This window comes from Egretta garzetta, unplaced genomic scaffold (assembly GCF_000687185.1).
Source record: "Egretta garzetta isolate BGI_Z169 unplaced genomic scaffold, ASM68718v1 scaffold405, whole genome shotgun sequence".
Classification (NCBI taxonomy): Eukaryota; Metazoa; Chordata; class Aves; order Pelecaniformes; family Ardeidae; genus Egretta; species Egretta garzetta.
Window position 1 is genome coordinate 1,341,226 of NW_009259854.1, and position 26,792 is coordinate 1,368,017.

At 41.3% G+C, this 26,792-nt stretch overlaps 1 protein-coding gene across 1 annotated transcript in view; it reads left to right on the top strand.

The window, feature by feature from the left end:
* Positions 1–26,792, top strand: part of EPB41L4B (erythrocyte membrane protein band 4.1 like 4B) — a 123,373-nt gene that overhangs the window by 8,823 nt on the left and 87,758 nt on the right. The window contains exons 3-15 of the mRNA XM_035895469.1: positions 5,914–5,956; positions 8,117–8,195; positions 11,584–11,628; positions 12,456–12,508; positions 16,776–16,909; positions 17,519–17,599; positions 18,674–18,762; positions 19,074–19,143; positions 19,317–19,486; positions 19,590–19,699; positions 21,722–21,752; positions 22,240–22,273; positions 23,278–23,345. Coding sequence (XP_035751362.1) covers positions 5,914–5,956; positions 8,117–8,195; positions 11,584–11,628; positions 12,456–12,508; positions 16,776–16,909; positions 17,519–17,599; positions 18,674–18,762; positions 19,074–19,143; positions 19,317–19,486; positions 19,590–19,699; positions 21,722–21,752; positions 22,240–22,273; positions 23,278–23,345 — 1,007 coding nt within the window. The remainder of the gene's footprint in view (positions 1–5,913; positions 5,957–8,116; positions 8,196–11,583; positions 11,629–12,455; positions 12,509–16,775; positions 16,910–17,518; positions 17,600–18,673; positions 18,763–19,073; positions 19,144–19,316; positions 19,487–19,589; positions 19,700–21,721; positions 21,753–22,239; positions 22,274–23,277; positions 23,346–26,792) is intronic.

The following is a 26,792-nucleotide window of genomic DNA, read 5'->3' on the forward strand; positions in this document are numbered from 1 at the left end:
GGCCCCGGCGCCTTGGCTTCCCGTGCAGCCTGTAGAGAAGCCCATGGTGAGGCAGGCTACACCCTGCAGCCCATGGAGGTCCACAGGGGAGCAGATCCCCACCTGCAGCCCAGGGAGGACCCCACACCAGAGGATTGCCACAGTTAATCAACATCATCATGGGATCCAACAGTGGTGATCTCTCTTTTCCTTCTTCCTCTCTTTCTTTTTCTTCTCATAAACGTTTACGTAGGACCGATGCTGTTTGGGTGAAGGAGGCTGTGACCCCGCGGGGGACCCACGCTGGAGCCGTCTGTGCCTGAGGGACTGCACCCTGTGGGAGGGAGGGAGGGACCCCCGCTGGAGCCGTGCGTGAAGAACTGCAGCCGTGGGAGGGAGCCCAGGCTGGAGCAAGGGCAGAGGGTGCTGAGGAAGGAACAGCAGAGACAGCATGTGCTGAACAACCCCCATTTCCCATCCCTCTGTGTTGCTCAGGAGAAGGAGGTAGAGGAATTGTGAAGGAAGTTGAGCCCAGGAAGAAGGGAGGGATGGGAGGAAGGTGTTTTTAAGATTTTCTTTTTATTTCTCATTACCGTGCTATGATTTGATTGGTAATAAGTTAAACTAATTTCCCTGAGTTGAGTCTGTTTTGCCTGTGACAGTAATTGCTGAGTGATATCCCTGTCCTTATCTTGACCCATGAGCCTGTTGCCATATTTACTCTCCCTGTCCAGTTGAAGAGAGGGACTGATAAAGTCACTTGGTGGGCACCTGGCAGCCAGCCAAGGTCAGACTCCCGCATCAAAGCAAAAGCTGTCTCTCTAACTTCGTTGCTTGACCTGTTGCTGTTCGTGTTGCACTGCCGTGGAGGGTCTGGCTTCGTCTTCAGTCACCCCTTGGTTAGGCTTGTCCTCAAACTGACCCCCCCCACACCAAGGACCTCAGTGTCCCTCTAAGAGTCTCCTCCTGTCACCTTGGCCCAGCAGCCCAATGGAGGCCAGGCACTCTCCTCCCTTCTCCCTTGGGGCTCAGCCTGTAATTCGGGAGTGCTGTAATTGTCTGTGTTGATCTCACAGAATCTTTGTTTAAAAAATTTCTCCAGCCAGTTTAGGAATGCCTTTCTGTGTCCCAGCTCACGCGCTTTCTGCAGGTTGGAGTCATTAGTGCACACCTACAGAGGTGCGTTGTGTCCTACCACCCTGCTTCATATGGAAAATACTAACCAGTATCAGCCGGGTGTTCATTAAATCTTGAGTTTATCTAAAAGCAGTTTTCTCTGCATCTACATTTTCAAGAGGAACATGACTTTCTAGAGTGCATCAAAGAAACTTATATGAGGGTGAAGAAAAATCTCATTGTTTTAAGCTGTGAATTCTTGGGAGCTTATTCTGTTTCTAATTATGTGCTTGTGTAGTCCCTGAGTTTCTGCATGACCCCAATTCTTGTTTGGTTTTCTATTAGTACCATAATATTTCAACGGTGACCTACAGAAGAAAAGAGGAAAGGGCTTTCTCTCCTTTGTTACTTTTTAACTTCATACATGTAGAGAAGTCCCCAGACTGTGGTTTGGTGGGTAGAATTTTTATTGACTTGGTTTTGGTGATTCCTTCCCCCCATGTGTTACATATGTTTTTATCCTCTGCTTTAGGCGGCCCTGTGGCTAATGGCAGGCAGCTTGGTAGGATTCAGGCACTTGTCAGGCAGCAAGAAGACAGTTGAAGAGATAATTGATTTTTGGTTGTAAAGGTGCCAGCTTTCATTTAGCATACCTTTCTTTCTGAACCTGAGCACTTAGCACAGTTCTCCCTCCTAGATCTCCAAGTAAGGCTGGGGAAACCATTTCAGCAATATTTTTCAGAGAACAAATAAAACTTCCTGTAAGAATGGGCTTTCTCTTGCTGATAGTTGACTATATAAATAAACCTAAGGGAATACAGTCTATTCAAGATGTTCTTCATGCATTTTAAACTAGCAAAGCAAGCCAACCAAAAAGGATCAAATGCAATTTTTTTCATTTTCAGGTCACCTTTGACGGCTGTATAGATCAAGACAAGGATTTTTCATTCTTTTAGGAAGCAAGTAGAGGTGGTGGAATTTGCAAAGCTCAGGTGTGTGATGGGTTGTGTCAACCTGTGGTACTCCCCCTTTCAATCTTCATTTGGCAGTCGCTGCGGTCCTTACATAGACTGCTCCATTAGCTATGGTTTATCTGCTATATCTTGACACAAATACATCTTTCCCTTGCTGCGTGACTGTTTTGAGAAAATACTGGTTGCCACCACTTACAAAGTGTTAAGGTACTTGTTTTTTCTTCTTCAGTTAGATGAAGTGAGTGATCAACAGGGGAGATAAATATGTGCTTCCAGTATTTTAAGAATCTTTTTAAAAAATGGTGTTTCCTTCATGTGGAATTGATTGGTGTGTGTTTTCAACTTAGGAATCACAACCAGTGACTACTGTTTTATGTCAGTTAGTACCATAGGAAACATTATTCGTTTGGCAAAGCAGAGAAATTATACCGGGGTTAAATCAGAATAAATGGAAGTTAATCCAGCATTTGAACTTCAGGTTTACCTGACAGACTTACAGGAGCTGCCTCCTTGTTCTCTGCAGCTTCCTGAGGAGGGGAAGTGAAGCAGGAGGTGCTGGGCTCTTCTCCCTGGTGTCCAGTGACAGGACGCGTGGGAATCGTTGAAAGCTGCTCCAGAGGAGGTTCAGAGTAGGTATGAGGAGACATTTCTTTACCAGGAGAGTGGTCAAACACTGGAACAGGCTTCCTGGAGAGGTGGTCAATACTCCAAGCCTTGTCAGTGTCTAAGAGGCATTTGGACAATGCCCTTGATAACATGAAGTGGCCAGGCAGCTGGACTAGATGATCATTGTAGATCCCTTCCAACTGAACTATTTGTTCTGTTCTATTCTATAGTAATCATACCTGCAGTTGGACCAGTTTGGGTTTTTTTCTCCCTTACTCCCTTACTGTGGGCAAAGCAGCTTGATACTTAGATTAGTAACTTAGATTCCTATCATAACACAGTCCTAAACCAATTAATTCCTTTCCTCCTCCTTGGTGTGCACTGATACTTCTGAGTCCAGACGGGATATGGAGCATGTGGCATTGTACAGTTGAAATTACTGTGATCAGCCTTGGTCCTACACTGAGAGATCCATAGTTAAGTTTCTTTGATGAGTTCGGATCCTGAAATGATACACAGTTTTTTATCCACCGCACAAGACAGGCAGAGCTGCAGTCATAGGTGCTGAGAGAGCAAATGCCCCCTCTGGTTTTATTCAGCTTCCTAGCAAGACTTCAGAACTCATGGCTCTTACTTTCCTGTTCTTGAGTCAGCAAGCAGTATGTGGCCAAGCCCAAACCTCTTTTTTTTGGCTTTAGCTAGAATGCTGTGAAATCTTCAGCTCAGTTTTTGGAGGCTTTCTTCTCATTTATTGGCGAGTGGTTTTGACCTCACTTTCTACACCTTCAAGGTGTTCAAGACTTCAGAGCTTTCACTTGTAGCCTTCATTGCTCCACAAGACAAGACTAACTTTTCTTGATACACGTACTGTGCTCCTGCTTGCAACAACTGTCTAGACAATTTACATGAAAGGGAAGAAGAGGATGGCAATATTTTTTGTGCTCAGAGGAACATTTGGAAAGCTGGTGTGATTTCCAGCCCTCCAACAGCCTTGCCGGTGTGACATTATCTGAGGCAAAGGATTGTTGAAATTCAGCCTGATTTTCACAGAAGTTGCACAAAATTTAGACCGGTCTTTGTTCACAAATCCGCATGAAAACTGCCAGGCCCAGGAACTCTGGGCCAATAATACTGCCAGTCCATGTCCTACCTCCATATTTTTATTTTGTGATTGTGTGGGATGGGGATAAAACAGCAGCTTGTTCTTGCTTCTGAAGAGAGATGAGTTTAATGCTTGCTGTGTTTATTCTCCCAGAGGGGCCTGCCTCTGGCTGCTTGGGTACAGAGAAAGAGCGATAGTTTCCTGCCTAGGCTAGAGTCTCATTTAATGGTCTGCACAAGTATTTCCCAGAGTCTTGTTAGTTATTTTTAAACCTTCTTTGAAGTGTTTACACTTAAGAACAATCAGTGTGAAACTCACCATTATTTGAGTTGTGATAAACCTAGAACACCACATTCCAACATTGGGACTATCAGCTGTTATTTCATTGGGAATTATTGTAGTTCAGGTTGTGCGGTTCTTATTTCTGAACGTGGTACTAACATGAGCCACGGATTAAAAATTACTGGATTATTTTTGCCTGTAGTATAGAAGTTATTAATGTTTGGTTTTATTTAACATGAAGCTAACCTTCCTTTTAATGGAATCAGTATATTTGTCTTTGTGAGTGGTTTGTCTTCAGCCAAAATAAATATTGAGGAGAAAGACATTTCTGTAGCTAGGTGTTTGAAGCATAAAAAAATCAATCTGCCCCGGAGGTGTGAAAATAACAGACTTGTGTAATTTCAGTAAAAAAAGCAAAGTTACAACATTGATATTTTTTCCTTATCAAAACCTTGAAATTTCACAAAGCTTCTGTGAACTGCTGTGATTTCTGGTGTAATTCTTCATAAGAGAGGAAAGTAGAGACAGAATAAATTGCTTGCAACTCCAAGGAATGTATTTGTATGAACTGCCGTAATGTTTTATTTCCACTGTGGTAGAGATTTCTCAGATTGTAAGGATGGATTCCTTGGCAGGAATTGTAAGGCAGGATTCCTCACCTAAGGGAGTCGAGCAAGTCTCATGCAAATAAAAGCACCTTCAGAATAATTGTTCCATTTCTTTTTCTCTCTCTCCTTTTTTTGTGAGATTTATTTACCTCAAGGGTCGTAAGTTGTCAGACTTTCGATCTATACCCTTCTATGCCTGTGATAAATAAATTTTTGCCTTGGTTTAGGACATACTTAGTAAATAAATACCAACACTACTATCCAGCAAATGATTTTTCACGTTTATTTAGCCGCAGTAGCACCATGTTAGTGGAATGATAAGTAGTCATGCAGATATTCTCCTTTTTCTGAAGGCATGAATGCTTTAAGAGGGAGGAAGGAAGAGGGTTTTTTTTCTCCTAGGATCTTGTTCTGTAGTACCTAGTTTGTTATTTTAAAATAAATATATACAAAAAAGATAGAAAACCACTTATTTCAGGGAAGTCCAAATACTGTTGTATTACCTTGTGCGACAGGAGCATTTACATGGGGTTGCTTCAACTCAGATTGCAGCCTTGTGTAGGACATTGCACAGAAACTCTCAAAGATTTGAGCTAAATTTACACCAGGGAGTGTTTATTGCTACTCTTCTGTAGATACAACGTGCACTGGCAAGAGCGTACGTAAACTTTGTTGGGAAGCACACATTTTTGTCAGCGTAGTTGCATCTATTCAAGATCTTTTTCCGTTAGTTTAAAAAGGGGAGGGGAGTATGCATCAATGTTTCCCAGATGTTTTTAGTTGGGGGTTAAGTCTTCATTCTTACCTTGAAAAAACTTGGCTATGGAGCCATGGAAGGCAGGACAGTACAGGATCTGGAGGTCTCCCATCAAACAGGAGAGCCAAAAGAAGAATGAAACCCAGGGTTTTGGCCTGCTGTCCTCAGCGGCACTTGGGCAACAGTTGAACCCGGGGACAAAAGGGTATTTTCCTGACACACCACTGCTTTGTGGCTTTGGATTTTGAGGTTTCCTCTCTGGAAGAGTGAAACTTTGCTGGCAGACTGATAAGCTTTCCCCCATGAAAGACAGTAAGTTGGTAAATGTGCAATTAAACACTTTTGCAAACATGTAGAAGTTTAGCAAATAAATATAGCAATATTTCCTTTTAAGAGGTTTTTATCTGTTCAATTTTACTGTAATTAGTTTACTGCATCAACAAAATCTTGAAATGGAACTGCTTTTAAATGTGGATTTTCTTTTTTTAGCACTGGTTGGACCATTCAAAATTCATTAAGAAGCAAATAAAAAGTAAGTACCACATCTCTGCCTGTTTATTTTGTTACTTCCTTAAGAATTTGAACTTGGAGTATTTGAACGTGATTGTGAATGGTTAAATATGGCCTTTAATGGAATAAATTATTTCTTAGGAAATAATTTAATGGCTAATTGGCTGACTATATTATGTCTAAATGCAAGAGCACTGATAAGCAATAGACCGGCCTTCAGCAGCCCTGGTTAAACATCTGCTGTTTGTGTGAGGCAGAGTAGGTTGCCAGGTAGTTTCGGGCTGATCTTTGAAATCAGGTTGCCTGGACACAGATCACGGTGTCTGTCGCTGCTTCTGATCCAGAACAGATTTCGTGGGTTTCTTTCAAATAGTAATTGGAAAATATTTCATTGTGTAACCGTTAGCCTCTTTTTTCTTTTTTTATATTATAAATAAAACTAGCAGAAATACCTGCTGTTTCATCAATGGGAGTTTTGGGTGGAGGGTTTGGGTTTGGCCACTTGAGTTTTTTGTGGAAATTGGCTAAAATGAGGCGGGTTGCTCCTGGATCTCTAATAATCTAGTTGCAGGCTTGGGTAGAGTACAGCATTGGCACTGACATGTTTTGTTGATATATGGCAGTTGGCAACAGCCATGGGCCAACTGATAATACAGCTTCTGTGAGATTAAAATAGAGTGTTTTGCAAGGAAATTGTTGACCCCCTTGCAGGATCTCACAGAGATGCATCTTGATTGCTTCAGTGGTGCTTCGCCTTTCTTTCTGATAAGTATCCAAATACCTAGACAATTTCTGTAAATGGTGGAGTTGTTCTTCTTCAGAGGCCTTTAGGAGAGTTTACTTTAGCCCCACGGTGTGTGGGTGTCAGTCTGCTAGAATAGAAGGTAAAGATGGCTGCTATGGGTAAGGTTTTGGTGGTTGGCTTTCTCTCACCTTTTCATCGCGTCAGACTGCTTTACCTGAAGTGGCTAAGGGATTTGCAGGTGCGCTGCCTGTGATAGCTTTGTCCATTTCTTGATCTGTCTTAAAATGTGGAAAATCAATGATTCTGTAACACCTTCAACCAGTTTAGCTGCACTGTTTTGTCTGTGTTTAATCTGTGAAGTGCCAAAAAGATACTGGCCAAGCCCTGCCTTTAGGAGCGCCGAAGAGGGAAGCAATTTGATGAGTGTTGCAAAGGTCTGTCTCAGCTTTGAGAAGAGTTCCTCCTTTTCATGATGGATGTTGCTTGCTGCTCTTTTTTGCCCCAGCAGTGGGCAAGTGAGAGTCGTTATCTCGCTGATGCAGACCTTATCAGTGGTGCCTACCTGTCAGCCGAGGGCACTATAACCTGTCTTCTCAGAGCTATCGTTGGAGACAACATCAAGCCTGAATTATTAGAGGTTTTGCTGCACATCGTTTAGTAGAATGGATCATTAATAGGCACGTATATACTGTGTTGATGTGGTGTTACAGAAGACCTTAGAAAGGTGTGAAAAAGTCTTTTTTCCAGCACTTAATATTCCAGCAGGCTGTTGGTCTGGAAGATGAGGCTTAGGCAGGAAGGGATGCATTGGTCACAGTCTTGTGATAGCTGGGTAACGTTTTATTTTCTGAGTTACAGAGAAAGCCAGAACTTCTGGCATTAGAAAACAACAGTTCTTGCAACTCCATGTCATCTGTTAGCTTTCTCTGTTCATGGGTGCCTTCCAGAGTCCTCTCCAGCACTTTTCACATTATTTATCTTACCTTTTCTCATTCACATGTATCAATTGAAAGCTGACCTGTTGCGTGGGGGGTTTTTTGGAGTCATGTTTGTGCCTGGTAACAAGAAGCATCACCCTCTCCCTCCCTCTCCCTTCCATCTCCCCCTGCCCCCAGCAACAGGCTGTGTACCTGGAACTCGCTGTCATTCACAGCGTGCTGCGGGGCACACCTCTTTGAACAAAAATGTCTTTGCCAAGTGGAGTGTTGCTTGATTAATCTAATGATTACAGTATCATAAAGTATGGTAATCATCTAACTTTGTTTTATTGCATGCATTTTTAAATTTAAAAACATGAAATATTTGCTTCTTTGGATATGAAAAACATAGTTTGTGTTGGGTTTTGTGGGCTGTGGGGTGGTGGCTGTTGTTCTGCCTTAGAACCACAACTAGTGTCAACTTTTTTTTTTTCCCCATTTAAAATCTCTGCATATGCAGTTGGACCTCCGTACACATTGCATTTTCGAATTAAGTACTACTCATCAGAACCGAACAACCTTCATGAGGAGTTTACAAGGTAGGAACTACACATGGTTAACAGGGTGACTGGCAGAGGGGTAAATAAGACATCTGAGGTACATGGGGGTACTGTAAGCGGGTGATTTGAGCTTTCTTAGTAGGAGTGGTCATTTTGTCTGACTCTTAGGTGTTTTCCTACTGTCAGAGAAACACCATCTTTTTCATTTGCTGCCAGGAGCCACTCATGGGCCTCTCCAAGTGTTTTAGTCTGTAGGAGATGCTGTGTTCTGGTGCTTTGAAGTTAGCAAAGAAAGGCAGCATTGGGTGGGGAGGGCTGCACCTGCCATACCCGTGAGAGGGCTTTTCCATCGTGTCCTGCTAAAATGCCAGTGCTCTGCTTTGTCCCCCTTGCTCTGAGACTTGGGCGTGATTTAAAAAGGGTGAAAAAGCCACAGAAATGTGGGAATAGACAGCTTTCTGAGTGCTCGGTTAACAGCTGGTTGACTGAATCTCTTCCGCTTCCCCACGAGTTCTCTGTGGTGCAAAAGGTGTAAGGACTGTGTTGCATAAAGTCACTTGAAAATGTCTGGAGGTCTTTTGTTTCAGCCTGGTGGGCTCTTTTCTGGGCTGAGAGGACTATACCTTACTGGGTTCATAGCACCCTGGTGTGATCTAGAAGATATTCTGAAAATTGGGAGTGGAGCAGCTGGAGGAAAAGGGTTTACTTTTCTTTTGAATCTGCGAACTTTGTGTCTTCTTCGTATAGTAATCACCTATCTTAATGTTATTTTATCTTCTTTGGTGGTTGTTGTTGTTCTGTTTCTTACCACAGGGCACTTTCTGTGTCTTCCAATTTGCTTGGCAATAGTCAGTGTACTCCCAGTCAGCCTAAGGTGTTTAAAGATTGTTGATTGTTGCAGCTTGGGTGCATGGGATGTTTACACTAAACTTATGCCTGCAGGCATATCTTTACTTTCTCCTTCCATATCTGCTGTGTTGACCATGTGTTGTTTTTTTTTTCACTGCCTGACACAAGATCAAAGAGCTAATTGTCACCACCTTATGAGACTGACATGGAGGTTTTAATATACATTATCAATTTAGTGCAACAGTGTTAATTCAATAAAAGGGCATATTCCTGTACAATGTATAATTAACCTATAGAACTCCCTGCCACTTACGTAATTGAGTATAAGATCTTAAAGAATCCAAAAACCTGGATGATTTTGGGGCATCTCTAGTGAGAAAATGCAGTTAAATTAGTAGGAATAATATATATTTTCTGAAAACTGATGTAGGTCTTCATGCATCAGGGTGCATGTCTGACAAGTGTTACGTTTCCGCTTTGGTCAAATTATTCCATTACTGTCTACCACAAGATTTCTTGCTTAACGCTTGGAAGCGTATGATCCCAGTCACTGTGAGATGTGTGTTTGTGAGCTATGTGATCATTGCTGTGATTGAGTAAGACATTTCTTCTGAAAGTATTAACCTCTGATGCTTTGTGATCTAATTATTGCTGAAAGGTGGCATTTCAGAAGACTGTTTTAATTAGAAAAGCACTTTAGTCAGCTAAATTTTCAGTGTTATGAAGAATTTTTTTTAATTATAAGCTTGACAGAAGACCACTGTGAAACTGTGGAAGGAAAATGAAAATGAGCTGGAAATTGATTTTACAGTGAACAAATAGGTGCATTTTTCTTTTTTGTTGGTGAAAGTAATTGTGAATGTTGCTGGTTTTTTAAGCATCTTTGTGCTGGCTGGATTGTATTTTCCATGTAGCATGTTGAGTAAAAAGTGAAGATTAGCAACTATGTACTCAGAATTATTCCAATTGGAAATGGAATGGGAGTAAGAGAAGGAAGAAAAATGATCATTAACAGTAACCGTGAACTGGCCTGGTTGGGGGGCTGTTTGAAATTTCTTGTGGAGATCTGTTTTCTAGTACACTCCAGTTTCTCATAATTAGCACAGTAATGGGAAAGTGTTGAAAACCCTTCACGCACTGTCTTTTTCCGATTTAAAAACACAGTTGAAATCCAGTGCCTTTTGGAAGACATCTTCTGTCACTTTCATGGGACCTGAGCAGTTAGCTTAGTTAGAAAAACAGCAGAGGTATGTGTCTGTACATGTGTGTCGTGGAGAATTTTCTAAGGTATTTTGCTGATTTGGAATATCAAGAATAGAGATGCTGGTGTTTGTCAGTCTGCGTGCAGAAAAGGAGCAAGAGTAAGCCGCGCCAGCCGGAGCAGAGCTGCAGCCCTGCACAGGCTGTCTGGCACTGACAGAAGCACTGCCCAGATTTTTCTTGCAAATCTAGAAAAGTTCGTGGGATTGTGAATCATCAGGGGAAACAATAAGAACAGGGTATCTACTTGTCTACCCTTAATATATGCACGCAGATACCCAGGTTTGAGTGGCAAGTCAGGTATTATCCGAGTGTGTGAGTCAGGGATGTGACACAGAGCCAAGGTGGATAAATCTGATTCTGCTTTACTGTATCATGAGAAGTGTTTTTAATCTTCCTTTTCATTTCTGTTCTCCTGTCTAATTCCAGCTATTCATCCTTCACCACGTTCACAGCACATCCTCTGTGATGAAAAACACTGTGTCGTTCTAGCAGCCTTTGAAAAGATAGGAGAGGTTTACGTTCGCGCGTGCTGGGTTGACTCTCAGTAGTGCTTCACGCTTCCTTCTCTTCAGTCGCCCATCGTTGCCAACTTCCCCCCTCAGTGTCCAGAGCAGTGCAGAGCCTGCCTGTGCCATACTGTCCTCTGCAGAGCTCTTGCAGGGCCTGGGGCACTTCTGTGTGCCTCAAACCCCAACTCTTGAACGGCTGTAAAACACGACGCGTGCCTAGAACTGAAGATTGGCAAGAGCTTAAAATACTACTGCACTTTGAAGGCTGTAGATTGCTACTTGGCCTCCTAAATAAATGTGTTGGCTCTATGGAATTCGGATTTCTTTTGTTCAGAACTCTTCTGCTATTTTAAGTCAAAATTCAATCTATGTTTTTCCTTTTGCCCAGTTTGGACTTTTTCTATGTTCTATATTTCTGTCTTAAGAAGGTAGCTCTGAAGTCCTCATGCCTTTATCTGCATTCCGTCTTTAGATCCTATAGCTCAATTCTTGCTTGAATTGGGCAAGACCCAGCTTGGAGTGTCGATAACATTTAGGTTACTGTGGTATGCTCAGACAGAGCACATCCCTAAACAGCAAGGCTTTGTCCTGAACACAGCCAGTAGGTGAAAAATGTTCTCTTCTTTTTGATTTTAGTGAAAGCTATGGGAACCTTGAAGGTTGCAGGGTGTATCTGAGTGATCTCAAAGGCCCTGTTTTTTTAATGTTGGGACTACTTAATGAATGAATTGGGATATTTTTCCAGCCATTGGGGCTAGCAAGTTGCGATATATAAACTTTTGACTTTCTGAATTTTTATTTGTCAGGTACCTGTTTGTATTACAGCTCCGGCAAGACATTCTTTCAGGGAAGTAAGTACCTCTTTGCTCTTGCAGCTGTAATTTAAAGTATTTCTAATAGTTAATCTCTTAGTGATTAAAAATTTTGCTTTAACTACATGAACTTTTTAATTCTTTATGGTATTCATGCATGTATTATAAACATGATTTACAGTTCCACATGCATTTTTTTTCCTTTAGAAGATAGAGATCTATGGCTTTGTGTGCATCATGACTATATCATTGACAAATAGAATCCATCCTTTGATGGATTGACCAAATGATGGAAATGTATAGAGAGAGCAAAGACTGTCTTCTGATTTTTATGACTTGAAAATGTAGTATGGACTTGCCATATTTTTCAGTATGGTAGGTAAAATAGAGGAGGAAAAGATGATGAAGTGCAACACTGTCTGTACAGGTCAACCCTGCAAGAATATTTTGTGTGTTTATAGTCTCACCCTGGCCAATAAATTCAAACCTGCTCTATTTATTTTTTTTTTGATTAAAAAACCAAAAAAACCCAAGAAACCCAAACCCACGTGTTCTAAAATATAGTGTTGGAACAAAAATGATTTCTTAGTCGATTTAGTGTTGTCTATATCAGTTCAGGCTTGTTTTATGGTGGAGCATATCATATGTTTAGTGCTGAGTAGAATGTACCAAATTAGGAAATAATCATATGCAAGTAAAAATTAATTGTAGATGTTTCATATCATTAATAGCTTATGGTTTAAGGGATCTTGTGGTAGTTAATGTTTCCATTTCATGTATTGGGCTACTTTTTAGCTTTATTGCAAGAAGAACTCACTGAGAAAAAAAGACATTATTTTTATAGCTTTGTTTTTTTTCTTTTTAAGACTGAAATGCCCGTATGAAACTGCTGTTGAACTAGCAGCTCTCTGTCTTCAAGGTATGCAATCTTTTGAAAGTGATTTGCCTTAATGTATTAAAAAAATTAACCTACTAGTTTCTTTTCACTCCCTGTTACTAACAATTTCTCACTGATCATATATGAATGCCATTCCTTTACCTGAGGAGAAGAATTTTAGCAAGGTCACTTCCTTGCCTTCCCTCCACTTATAACTTCTGAACTACATTAGCCAACATGGGCACACTTGCCGAGGGGAAGGAGCCTCCAAGGCGTGGATAGGCAAAGATTTCACAGAACACATGGGCTGACTAGGGAGGAAAGACGGAAAGACCCCAAATAGTTCCCCACTGGGGGAGAAGCTGTGGTGTGTGCACGCCGTTACCTCTTCAGGCTGAAGAGCCCGCTGGCCCATCAGCACGTGCTTTGGGGCGGGCAGGTCCCTGCGGGTGTAGCTTTGAGCATGGGCTGCCTGCTGCCCGGCCGGTGCTTGGGAGAGCGAGCCCCGGCCAGCCCCCACCGAGTGCGAGACAGGAGGTGGTTACGGGGCGGGAGGGAGCGGGTGGCACGTTCTGGAGAGCAGAGAGTATTACACGGAAAGATGAGAACTAAGTTTAATTCTGTGTCAGGGCCAAGGGTTACAAGATTAAAAAAAAGAAACTTGGACACTACATTTCATTAGTTTATTGTAGGAAAAAGTATTTTTTCTTGCTGTGAACACATTAATACAAATGCTCATTCCGTTTCAGGCGGTTTGTTTTGCAGATGGGGTAATGAAGCTCAAATCAAGTTCATTTTTTTCTAAAAGAAAGTGCAGTGATCTGTATCATTCTAGGCATATCGGCAGCAAAATTAATTGAAATGAATACTACTCTTCCTGCTCCCCTGGTGGTTGGCAATAGTAGCATGGATTGCTTCGGCAGAGTCTCTTAGTTTAATGCGAGAATGGAGATAACTCAGTGATTCTGGATGGACTTGACAGTCAAAACTGGGAATTCAGTTCAATCCAAACAGCAACAAGTGTAAATCTTAAGGCAGTGGGTTATTTTTCAGTTTCCACCTGCACCAGTCTGGCACAGTCCTGACTGTTAGGTGTGCAAAGAACTGCTGCAGGCAAGCTCCGTTTGAGATCTCCATTTCTGAGATGGAGAAAATCTGGAGCCCGTATTTGATTTGCTGCTTCCATTTTCACAGATAAAAACACCAGTAACCTCACCCACCCCTGGCCTAAGCAAGGAGAACCAGCAAAGAATAATAGGTTGATGCCTCAACATTTTGGGTAGTAATTAAAACCTGTGATGACTATGTAAATGTAAAACAATAGCCATCCATTGTGTTTATAATGTCTCCAATTAGGTACCAAAACTAATGCTTCTTGACACTGTCTGTGGGAACGTGTTTAAATTGTGGTAGCATTTTCATACTTTTCTGCTGTCTTTTTTTCAGTTTCAGTTTTCTGCTATTTTGACATCATCGCAATGAGTTTCTCAATTTATTTCATTATTGCAACTAATTTATTTATCTCTGCTGGCATATGCTATAATTAGCATTTTTTATAACATTTCTTACATTTTATTGACATTGGAAGCTTTTAATTAAGTGGAAGAGCTTAAAGAAATGTCGAATAATTATTCCCTCCTCAGCAGGTTACAGGTACTCTGTGAAATCCAGTCTTGCTCTTTAGTGTTGCTTTCCTAAGAGTGAGGAAGAAGTTATAAAAGACTGTTGAGGAGTTGATGCTCTAACCCTCTGAAAGAAAGGCCTTTTCTTTTTACAGGGCAGCTTTAAACTTCACACGTTTTCTTCATCAATGAAGTTGTTCTGTTACAGTAATTATTCCTCTGTTTCAAAGAACAGTTTCATAGGCTGTTGTTGCCAGTCCCAGGAAGGAATTTCTGTAGCAAGTAACATCGATTTGCAGTGTGGGTAACTTGTGAAGCAGATGCATCATCACAGGCTTCACTTGGGGATTATCTACAGAAAGGTTGAAACCAAACTCGAATCGTCACCACTAGAATAAGGTTTTAACTACCTCATTAGTCTTGCATGGCTTTCGTATTTAACCAGGTATAGTTCTGAAACTGCTAACTAAACTGAAAAGGAAAACTTTTTCTCAGATCTCCAGTTTTCAGTTCTAACTGTAAAACATCTTCATGGAATTGTGCAAACTTTTTTTTCCTTCTGTGTAGAAGAATGAACAATGTATTTACAGATAAATGCATTTTTGCAGTTTTCAAAAACTTTCTAGGAAACTTCTTTTTAAAAATGTCCCCCAGTTTATGCAGTTATTTATTAATCAACACAGATAATGTATATAAATGTATTATGTAACATGCACACCACACCTCCCACCCACCCCCAAAAAAGGCCAAAGGACAGGCATGCCAAAGCATGCTACTTTGTCATAAAACCTGAAAAGAAGAGATGGGTCCTTTGCTGTGCCCTCATGTTGAAAAATATTAGTGCTGCTGAGCCATTCAGGGAATGTAATTCCACCAGGAAAGGCACTAGTGAGAGCATCCTCGTATGGAGCCCACGCTTCCCCCTTCTTCCGCTGCCTTGCTACCCTGGGCAGGGACCTGATGAGGCTCTTACTCTCAAGACCTATTTCTCAGAGATCAAAATTATGACATCATTTGTTTGCCTGAAAGTGAATAAATAGTAAGTGCAGCTATTGAGAACAAGGGTGATTTTTTTTTTACCTAATACTTGTGTTCTAGCTTCTCTGTGTATCTTTTGTCCTACGTGCTCATGATGTTTCTCATCCTTACACATCCTCTTTACAGCATGGTCAGCCTTCATTCCTCGCCTTCTCTCTCAGTTAACTAGTAGAGAAACCTCCCCTGTTTTTCCTAGGTGGTTGTCAAAATGTCAAACTTCAGTTTCTTACCTTTTTTTTCCCCTGAAAACCTCCTTGCTAATGTGTTTGTTGTGGCTCCCTCTTATGAACTGGAGACTGGACTGCCAGTAATTCTTAGCAACACCTGTGTTAAACAGGCTTCCAACTTAGATGAAACAGCAGCAGAGCTGAGATATCTCTGTTAAAGAAGAAGACATATAGATAAGATTACTGTAACTCACCAGGGAAGATTACTGTTGAAGAGAAAAAATGAGTGTGAAACAGAAGGTAGAAATGAAGATCAGTGAACTCAATCTGATTAATATCCTCAGGAATGCTAAATGTGCTCAAAACCACCTAGTAGGTGTATCAGTCAACACATTGCGTTTTAGATATAATTTCTGTGTTCTAATGCATCCTGCTAGGTACTTTTGAAGACTGAGAGTGAATTAAATTTTTGCAGCTGTTACATGTAAAACTGCCCTGAAGCAATAAGACTGTTTTCTTCAAGGGATTTCATTTCCCCTTACGCCTTTTTTTTTTTATTTTTAGTAGTAATGTTGGTACTAGTCAAGCAACACCGAGTGACAAAGGCCTGGTTTGGAATCACATCATATGTCAGGCGACGCATGGTATTGCTGAACACATGGGTATTTGCCGTGATGTTTGTCACACAGTCCCGAGGCAGTGACATCGCGGGCTCTTTGTGTAGCTGAGAGATTCCAGGAGCAAAGCATGTCGCAGGCACAAGACAGTTAAAGGCGGCGGTCGCTGAGATACTCAACACTTGCATCTCCTCCTGAGCTCAGTGGAGTTTGAAGGTGTTCTGCTCCTAGAGGAAAAGATACCAGGCCCTAAGTAAATAAGTAGAAAGCAACACCTCAATTATGTTAATGCTTCTTTCCTTAAAAATTACTTCATCTGAATATTGCACCACCACTGTGATTTTAAAAAAAAAACAACACACAACTTTATCACTGGTTTCTGGAGACTAGGTATTACCTTCATGTTTTGACACGAACAGTAACGTAACAAAGCATGCAATACAATGGGAAGTGGTTTGGAATGAAAGGTATGATCTCATTGCAATGCGAGGAAGTTTCAAAGTAACCTCTTCCTAAACAGTCATGCATTGATAGTCCTTTTTAAGAGAACCTTTATTTCCTCTAAATGCTTTAAAATCCAGAGAGCAGCTTTAGTTACGCAGGTTTAGTTCTCACATTCTTGAATGTCAGAGTTCTGTACCATAACCTTACACTGCTCCTGCAAATGCATTTGTCTGACTTTTGCTGTAAAATCTGATTTGAGTTTAGGGGAGGAGCAGGGGGGTTAACTCACAGCATTGGCACAAGTGTATTCTTCTGCAACATACTTAGAAACTATCATTGTCCTTGTGGAGATTATGGAATTTTTTTTTTCTGGTCATCCCATGATCATTATGTTTTTAACTTTTCAACTGATTGATTGCAGCGGAGCTGGGAGAGTGTGAGCACCCAGAGCACACACCAGAACTCGTGTCTGAATTCAGGTTTGCACCAAACCAGACTGAAGCAATGGAATTTGACATTTTTCAGAAATGGAAAGAGGGTACCTGTGTGGGAGTGGTGTCTCTAGCAACAGGAGAGTTTTTTCTCTTCCAAAGTCAAATATGTCCACAAGAACCCCTTCAGCAGCCATAAAAACAGCAATTGTGTTTGTCACTTGAGAAGTATTGTAAGTAGCCCTCCCCCTCCCTAGAAATGGCAAGCAGTATTTTAGGGAAGGTTGGTTTGGCAAGTTTTCAATTTTTTTGTTTGTTTTTCTGTAGATGATTTCATAACAATTTAAGCAGTCTGATCTTTTTTCTGTTTGTGTTGGAAATCACTCTTTCTTTCCTTCTTTCACACATGCACACAAAGTTTTTGTGTTCAAGGTAGTAGCAAATGCTTTTTTCCTGTCTTTGTTAATAAGGATGGTACATTCTGGTGATGCTGTCTTACCTGAACTCTCATCCTTATTGGCAATTTTAGACCTTTTTCAATTTTTGTCTCTCTGATTTATTTCCATTTGGAGGGAAGAGGGTAAAAAAATAAGCTAAGCTTTGAAAGTCCATTTAGCGTCATTAAGATTGATAGCCCAAAGAAAAGGGATAGGGGGACAAATTTACAGCATTTAAAACAGACAAAAACGTCGTATGGTAAAGTATAAATGTATTTTATGTTCTTAGGGGAAAGAGCCCGGCGCAGGCTGAATTGTGCTACTTGAACAAAGCTAAATGGCTAGAAATGTATGGTGTAGATATGCATGTAGTTAAGGTAAGATCCGTGTTATACTTTATTACTGTGCGGTCAGAATGTTGAATGGAGATGCCATCTCGGGCGAAGCAGTTTCTGCTCAGGGAATTTCACTTAATTTAATATACTGCCAATTAATATGTTTAATTACCGATTTAGGTACTGACCAAAGACAGAAGAAAACAATAAAACAAACACTGAAACACCTTTCCTACCCCTTCCCCAGCTCAACTTCAGTCCCACACCTCTCCTCCCCTCTTCCTAGTGCCAGCTCCCCTTGTTTTCCCCGCGGGTTATGCTGAGTCCCTCCCAAGGCAGCCCACAGGGTTGGGGTCATCCGCACAACAGTTTCTTTGTGCTGCTTCCTGCTTCTCACTCGTTTTCCTCTGCTGACCTGTGCATCTTATTGCTCCGCTGCTGCTGCATGGGTCGCCCATGGACCACTGTCCCTCAGGGCCATCCCTGCCCCGGTAGGGTAGGGTAGGGGTCCTCTGCAGGCTGCAGTCCCCCAGGGCTGTCCCTGCCCCAGTGTGAGGCACCCATGGGCCATGGCCCCTCAGGGCTGTCCCTCCCCTGGCATGGGTCAATCCCTCAGGGGTGTCTCTGTTGTGGTGTGGGTTGCCCCTGGGCCACGGTCCCTCAGGAGTGCCTCCTCCTGCAGGGAGAGGCTCCTTCCAAGAGTGCATCTCCAGCCACGTCCCCCACAGTGTCCCTTTCCACATGCCTTTCCCCATGTACCTCAAATTTTTCCTTTTGTGTCTCCTTCCCCTGGCAGCTACTGCTTGCTCTTAAACACATGTCAGCCGAGCTGTGGGCTCCCCTGGCTGCAGTCTTGGTGTGAGGCCCATTTCCAGGGGCACCTGAGCCATCCGGGCCGGCACGTGGCCTCCTCCCACACAAGGCACCCTGCAGCCCCCTGTTGCCAAAACCTGCCAGTTTGCACCCAATACAGATGCATAGTCTTCTGCTCTGTAATGTTAAAAAAATATGCAAACCTTATTGTTTAGTTTAAAACCTATGGATTTCGACAGACTACTGTAGTAGGATTTACGCTACTAATGGCATATTGATTATTGATTCTGTGCTTGCTTACAGGGAAGAGACGGTTGTGAATATGCTCTTGGACTGACACCAACAGGCATATTGATCTTTGAAGGAGCTAACAAAATAGGCTTATTCTTTTGGTAATCTGTTTTTGCGTTATATTCCTTTCTGTTAAAATGCTGAAAACTTTCTCCTTTACATAATGGGGGGCCTTGACTATATTTTGTAATGTAGATTAAATTTACAAGGTTAAATCTGAGGGTAAATCAGCCTGGTTAGAAGTACCACTCTGAAATGTGAAATATTTTTTGAAAAATAGTCACATTTCCAGGAAATTATACTTTTATTACAAAACCTGAAGTGTTCCAGGATTGCAGATCACTCGTACGTTTTGGAGGATTCACTTAGATTACTAAATGCTATTGATTTGCTTTTTGCTTCTTGTGTTTAGGCCTAAAATCACAAAAATGGACTTTAAAAAGAGCAAACTAACGCTCGTGGTTGTAGAAGATGATGAACAGGTAACTTTTCTTCCCTTACTTGGGCCTGATCCAACAAAGTGTGGTGTGTGCTCAGGCCGGTGAGAACACAAGGGAGGCTCAGCACACTGTTGGCCCAGGCTGTATTTCTCCTGCCAAGGACAGTAACTAATATCATGCATGCCAACTTCCAAAGCTTTTGTTTCTGCATTTAGGGCAGAGAGCAAGAGCACACATTTGTTTTCCGGTTAGACAGTGCCAAAACGTGCAAACATTTGTGGAAGTGTGCAGTGGAGCACCATGCTTTCTTCAGATTGCGAGCCCCAGCAAATAGTAAATCTAGTAGATCCGACTTCATAAGGCTGGGATCACGCTTCAGATTCAGGTATTTAGCGAAGCAACAGCAATATATTTGTGTTTATGCAAAGGAGCAGGTACAGCATCCAGCAAAAGGCAGTAGTTAACTTTATTTATTTCTGTATTTTAAGCGGGCGGACAGAGTATCAAGCAACACATGGGACAAGATTACGTAGAACTAGTACATTTGAAAGAAGGCCCAGCAAGCGATACCCTTCTCGAAGGCATTCGACTTTTAAGGGTAAGTGTTTGTACATGTGTTCACTGAACCAGTCACGCAGGTGTCCTTTTAACTCATTACAACCAGAAAATCTGTACTACAGTATAAAAACATGTCAGACAACCTAAAAAATCAGAACATACGTGAGTTTTTTTCTCTGAAGTTGGAGTCCGTTGTTTGTAGCTACAGTTTTTAATCTCTGTCTACACTTAATTCTTCATCCCCTGTCTGTGGAGCAGGAGGTACCTGTGGCTTCTTCTGTTGCTCAGTTGAGGAAGGAAAAAAAGGTTGCATCATATTCAATGAGGGGAAGCATGTAATGTGTTCTCTGAGAAAGTCCATTTGTCATGTAGAGTGGGGCAGTGTCCAAAAGCCTCGCCAACTTGCTTATCTAGGCAGACAGTTTTAGGGTTATTGAGCAGTCTCATTATGCAGTTGTTGCTGTTTTGCTGACTGTAATGGCATGTTATTCACCTATCCAGACTCTGACCTTAACAGGCTTTCTCTGGGACTTGAAATGTGCCAAATTTGAATGGAATGACAAGGAATTGATTTCCCTTGTGGTTTTGTCATTCGTCCTTTAAAACTTAAACTGAGATTTTTAATCCTTATAGAAAAACCTAGGAAGGAGCACTGCAAGACAAACAACCCCCTCTAAATTCTGTATTACTTGAGGCTGGAGGTGTAGTTGCTGTATGGAGCAGGGTGAGCTGGCATTCCTTTAGGATGTCTTTGCATTCCTTTACAGTCCTAGAATATGAACCTCAGTTCCATGAAGAGTCCTTGTGGTATTATGGGGGCACTTCTATTTCTCGTGTACAATGGTGGGAAAAGGCTAGCAAGCCTGCATGCTTTCTGCAGGCTGTAATCTCCCCTCCCCCCCCCACCTTCCTTCATATATGTCAGGTTTTTACACAAATGCAAATTTCTTAAATTTGTGAGATGCTGTTATGTGATACATGAGAGTCAATTACATGGCAAGTGTGGATGATTTCATAAGTGGAAGAATAGATTATTTTAATTTTATTTTTACAATAACAGAATCTGTCAGACCTGCAGGTTATACCTTGTGTCTCAGTGCTTCTGTACTTTTATCTGTGAGATGGGGGGAGAAGAGAGAAAGTGTGGCTTATGCTCAGTTTAGTTCTCTGTGCATAGCAGCCAAGCAGAGCTGCCGTCATACCCAGATGATCTCCCTCCAGACAGGTCACCAGCTTGTTTGTTAAGTTAATGCAAAAGCTCCCTTAAGATTATTGTCTTCTACGCATCTCTTGGCAATTAAGACCTATACCTAGTTGCAGCCCACAAACGTTGGGTTCTGTCCTAGCTCAGTCTCTTTGAGACTTCTACAGTGTCTTGCTAAGTTTGTCATCCACTTTCTGCATTCAGTGCTACTGAAAAACATGCTGTTCATCAGGAAAAAGTAGTGATACATCCCGGTTATTTAGCTGCCTTCTTCCCTGTTCTTTCCAGCCTTTCCAAAGCACAAGCCAAGACCTTGTTGCTCAAGATTGCTCAGTGCCTTCCTGTATTCCCAACTGATGGGCTTTTTTGGCTGCCATCATTCACTGTAATAAGGCACGGGCCATTACCAGCTTCAGGAGTACTCTGGTTTCTGTAAGATGCAAAATTGCTGTGAGGGATAGCTTCTGATTTCCGAAGGACTCAATGGTATTGACGTGGTAGCTACAGCAAGGTGAGAAAAGTAGTGCTCTGGTTGGGCAGAACTCACTCTGCCAAAAGTCCTTCTGCTGTGACATTTGGGAAGAATACTCTCATCTCCTGTCATCTTTGATGGGCTTTGACTCTTGCAGAAAGAGAGGGAGGTTCGTGTCTGCCTCATATTTTGTATACTCACACAGGAATGCTGGAAAGCACAGGGCTGCACTTGCGATTCTGACGCGTTTGTGCAAATGTGCCTGGATGAGGATTCACTTAAGCTGTAGTGTAACATCCCAGTCATAGTAGCTGCAAAATGACTGATATTTCACATCTTGAGTTTTTTTCACCTGTCTTAAGGTTTTTTGTTTGTTTCTTTTTAAGCAAACAATCCTGTGAAAGCAGCACAACTGTGGTAAGTGACTGCCCAAGTTCTCTCTACCTCTCAGTTGCTGTTGTCAGACAAACAGGATTCTGAAGCCCATTTCTGCATTAGGATATGTTGAAACAAATTCTCTGGTGTGGGATGAATTGCTGTGGGATCTCTCATTATGCAGTACCAGATTCTTCTTGGGGGCTGCCTGTGAGACTAAGTGCTTCCTTTTTGTGTTTGAGATCAGACTAAAGTAAAGGATATTTCCTTTCTGCTCGCTGCTATTATGCTAACGTATCTACCATTATTTGTTCCCATTTCATAAATGTAAAATAAAGAAGAAAATTTTGCACCCCTGTTGCTTGCACCCTAATCGCTGTGGTGTATAACTGGAATAAAATATTGATGTCCTTAAGAACATGACTTCTACTTCACTGCAATACTTCCTTAAAGAGTAGAACCCTGAACTATAGGAAATCATGACATAGATATATTGATTACATAAAAGCTGATTTTTTTTCTCCCTTAGTGCTAAAAATACTCCTGAAGTCCATAACTACCAGGTAAGAGCGTAACAACTTGTTGAGCATAATATTGTTATTTTCTTATTTAGTGGTAAATATTTTTGCTCTCCATAATCAGTGCTGCTGGTTTCCTCCTCTTCCCTTACTCTGGGGTGAGATTCTCTGAGGCCGTTCAGAAATAAACAGCATCACATTGGGAGTTAAGGGGAAAGTGGAGGGACTCTTCTCTCTTTCTTCCCCTCTGATCTTGCATGCTCTGCAAGCTGAATACCAGGTTGAAACCTTTGGGACTGTGAATATGATGGACCCCAGGAGACTCCTCTGTGAGCAACGCTTTTGTCTAGAGCAGCTTCTCACATTGGATGATCCTTGACAACAAGCTCAAAGTTGCAGTTGCCTTCCCCATCACAACACTTAAGGAGTTCGTTGCTGGTCAAGTGTTTGTTGTGGGTTTTTTTTAAAACAAGCTGGTTTATACTCTTCAGGGAAAAACCTTACCCGGCTTTCATTTGTGATGCCAGCAGTCAGTGCTACTGAGAAAGCAAGCTGTGCTTTCATCCAAACTGAGTGTGTGCGTGAGAACTTAGTCTTAACACTTGTTCTCATTAAAAGCCTCACTAGTGATTTTGTTTCACTGTTTCTCCTCAAGATCTCATGGATATGAGAGAGAAATGCTGCCACCAAAGATAGGTGACCTCCTGAAGGCTGCTATTGTAATAGTAACCTTTCTCACTCTCCACCTTTGATTAAAGCTGACCTTCTTTTGATGTGCTTCCTATGAGAAGCACTAGGTGTGCCAGCTCATCTCTCAAACAGAAAAGCAGTTTTCTTTGCATTTTTCCCATGAGTGTGTCCTAATGAGCAAGCTCATCACCAAGAGGTCTCACGTATATGCTAAATGTCATGGGAGAAGGTCTGAAACAGTGGGGTTTCTAGGGCTCACAGGGATCATGTTCATCATGGCCCCAGGAAAACAGAAAGTTAAAGTTGATAGGGAGATTTTATGTGCTTTCATTAACCGGGTTCAATGTTTTCACTTGCAGCCACAGTATCATCCTAATATACATCCTCCTCAGCCACACTGGCATCCACATACACCTGTGAATGTAAGGTAAGCAATCTTCACTTTGTGGCAAAGATGATTACTTCTTCCTTTGTCTTAATCTGTTGGCATGGATGTATTGGGCGATTTTCTGCACATGAAAAGCAAACAGAAGTTAGAAATATGTGACATAGAGGCAGTATTAAATAACTTCAATTTAGATTTTGCTTTGGGATGTCCTAATGTCCATGATGAACATTTTTTTCAGGCTGATTTTTAGTTCAGAATTTGAATATAACTTCAGTGTATTTCTGTAGGGAGTATGTTGGATGGGAAGATGCTCGGTATTTTCAGTAAAACTAGTTGCAGTTTGATCATTATTTAATCTTTTAAGACAAAGAAGAAACTCACTTTAGAGTAAAGTTATGAGTGAGCAGATTCTTGCATTGTAGCACTTTTTTACTCTTTTGCAGAAATGTATGTGGGAAAATAACATGTGTGTGTAACAATGTATCAGGGACTTTCCAGATAATTAGCGAAGTCATTAACATCAAGTTTTAGAGAACCGTTTCATAAAAATATTCCTGTATGTGCTGTTGTGCTATCTTCTTGCATAATTTTTTATTTTGTAACTAGTAATGAGAGAAATTGAGTGAAAGGAAATTTTGGAAGAAATTCAGTCCAGGTTAAAACCAGCTTGGTGGAACACACAGTGGGGGCACGCACCTGCTGGTGGATATGTGTCTGTGCATGTACACATGACAAAAGTCAGCTGCTATTTTATCCTAATAATTTTATCCTAGTAATAAGACAAATAATTACTGTCTTGACAGAAAAATACCAATACATTTTTATCTCTATATTTTTACATCAGGTTAGGTAGACTTTGTTCTTAGTGTAGGCAGGCTCTGGAGATGCGGCTGAGCTTGAAATGGATGAAGAGACAATTTGGCCCAAGTTTGAGTCTGAGAGTGCAGGAAAAAGGCAAATATGTTTTTAGAAATATGAGGCAAAGAAGGAGACATACTCATTGTCACCTCAAAATTCTTAGCATACAGCCATAAAGCAGATACTAAATTTAGGCTAGAAATGGAAGACTGTTTAAATTGGGTAATGAACTTTGTCTGTACTTCATGGTCAAGATTCTTTCTGGGTTTAGGGGTTTACTTGTCCATTTTTTTGCATGTGATTTAAAAGGTACAATTTCACATTACAAAAGAATGATTGCCAAGAGAGGTTAATGATTTTATAAATCGTTTGAGGTTTTGCTGAAATTTTTCTAAAGGTTTCTTCACTGATGATACTAGTGTGTTGTGTTTTAAAGCCAAATAGTTCACCTTGGAGCAGAGTGATATTGAAATAAGCACAATAATATATTGTAGTGCGTGTAGGCAACCTCCCCCTTCAGCCCCTCTGCTGCCTGGGCAAAGATTAAGGTCAGTGAAATAGGAACAATGGCTTTTTTATAGCTAGGCTTCTAAGTCTAAAAAACATACTTAAAAGCTCAGTTGTGCAAGCTTGGTAGAAGAGGTGCTCAGAATTTTTGTCCCAGTCAGGTAGAAGCATTTACATCTGTGATTAAAGCAGAAGCTTCAAGTTACTCTAACGTGGAGTCAAAGTGGAAGAGTTGGACGTTGAACATCTTGGGGAGCTTAATTTGGGAAACCTTAATCCATCCAACTGTGAACTTGAGCTTTAAACCACAGATGCATAAAATTCTTTCTACTGGGCATGCAAGTCTAGAACGGGCCAAGGGCTGAAATGAAACTACCTGTGCAATACATGGTATATATGGGTTTTTGTTGAATAATTTGTGAAATAATATGTGGAATTGTGTCTCGGTCGTCTTAGTAAAATCATTTCAGTGAAATTATTTGTTTGCAGTTAACTTAATGTTCAGTCTTCTGAGAAAAGTCATTCCAGTTAACAGTTGTCATTACATAACTTTAGAATATCTCAAAAAAAAAAAAAAGCTAAAACCTAAATCTGCCTGTATTTCTGCTAGCATAAAAATATTACCAAAATAAAAAAAAGTGCAACTCCAGTTTGATAATAAGGGAATCTTAAATATTGTGGTTTCCTACATACTGTTCAAAATTTTCATTTATTTCTTTATGCCTCCCCCCCCGCAATGATTCAAGAGACACTGTAGGGGTGGTTGAGGTTAATATCTCTAAGCAGCAATAAGTAATAAACAAATATGGAAAAAATATTTTTCCTCATAGTACTTTCACGAGTTTCACTGCATAGTCGCAGAGAAAGACCTGTACTAGCTGTAGACTCAAGGTGTTTATCTTAACAAAATGCAGCTCTGTAACTTACAGGCTGCCTCTGTGTAATTAACTGCACCAGCCCTAAACACACCACAGCATTTATGGAAGGGAATTTTCATTCTTAATAGGATTGCCTTTCTAAATTTTTTAGGCCTTAGGGAAATGTTTTCATGAGCTCAACTTTTTGCGTGGTATGTTTTATTTTACTTGTTTGTTGCACACATTTAGTTTTCTTATAGCCTCCTCCTCCCTCCCCACCACCCCTCTGGGCAGCAAGAGCATTGGTGCACGATGCTGGTCTGTAACACTTGAAAACAAGAGAGGGTTTTTCATGACTGAGCTCTGTTTGGAAGCTTTTAGAAATCAGCTAAAAGATTCCCGGTTGCTTCAGTGGCTTCTGCATCAGACCTATAGGTCTGTCACCATTTCCTTCCCTGACTGACAGCTGCCCGTCACACCCTCTGCGTGCTTAGCGCTTGCTGGGTGAACTCATGTTACTGTGTAGGGCTCATAAGTTTGCTTCCATCTCTCACTAACCAATCACTGTGCAAATGGTACAGGCCACCCTATCATGATGACAGGCCATATTGGAAACCCCCCACAAGTGGAGAGGACAGCAATTTACGGTATATCCAGGAACAGAACCAGAAGAATTTAGGAGGCGTCCAAAGTATGGTGTACCAAGATAAACTCATGACGACTCTCTGAAAAGCAGTCATCTTCATTTCAGCTGCCATCTTAGACGATCATTGCATTCCGTGGTCCGTGTCTGTCTGCAGCGTGTTCAAAGTGTATCGTGCATAAAGTGTGTGTCTTTGTATGTACATCCATCCTTGTTTGGTGTCCATGGACATTCTTGGGAAAAGTATTTTCCGTATCTTTGTAAAAAATCTTCAGAAACCTTTCGTGAAAGCTGGTAAGAACTTTCAGTGCCCCAAGACGAGAAGTATTTCTGGGGATTTACGTTCTGCCACACTTTCAAATCTGTGACCCCTCTGCCTGCTGTTGAAGATCAACCATTTGTGCCTTAGTTATTTTTATTGTCTTGTTTCCTTTGAGTCAAATTAATAGATGAAGTTTGAGAAACTTTGGTTTTTAGTTGACATGCAGATAGGAGATCGGAGGGAGGAAAAAACAGAATTCACGCTGGCAATCAAAATGGCTTGTGGACCACCAACAAAGGGAGCCTACTGAGTTAGTCATAGGTTTGGGTGTCGTTTGCTTTTAAATTTTGTGTTCTGCA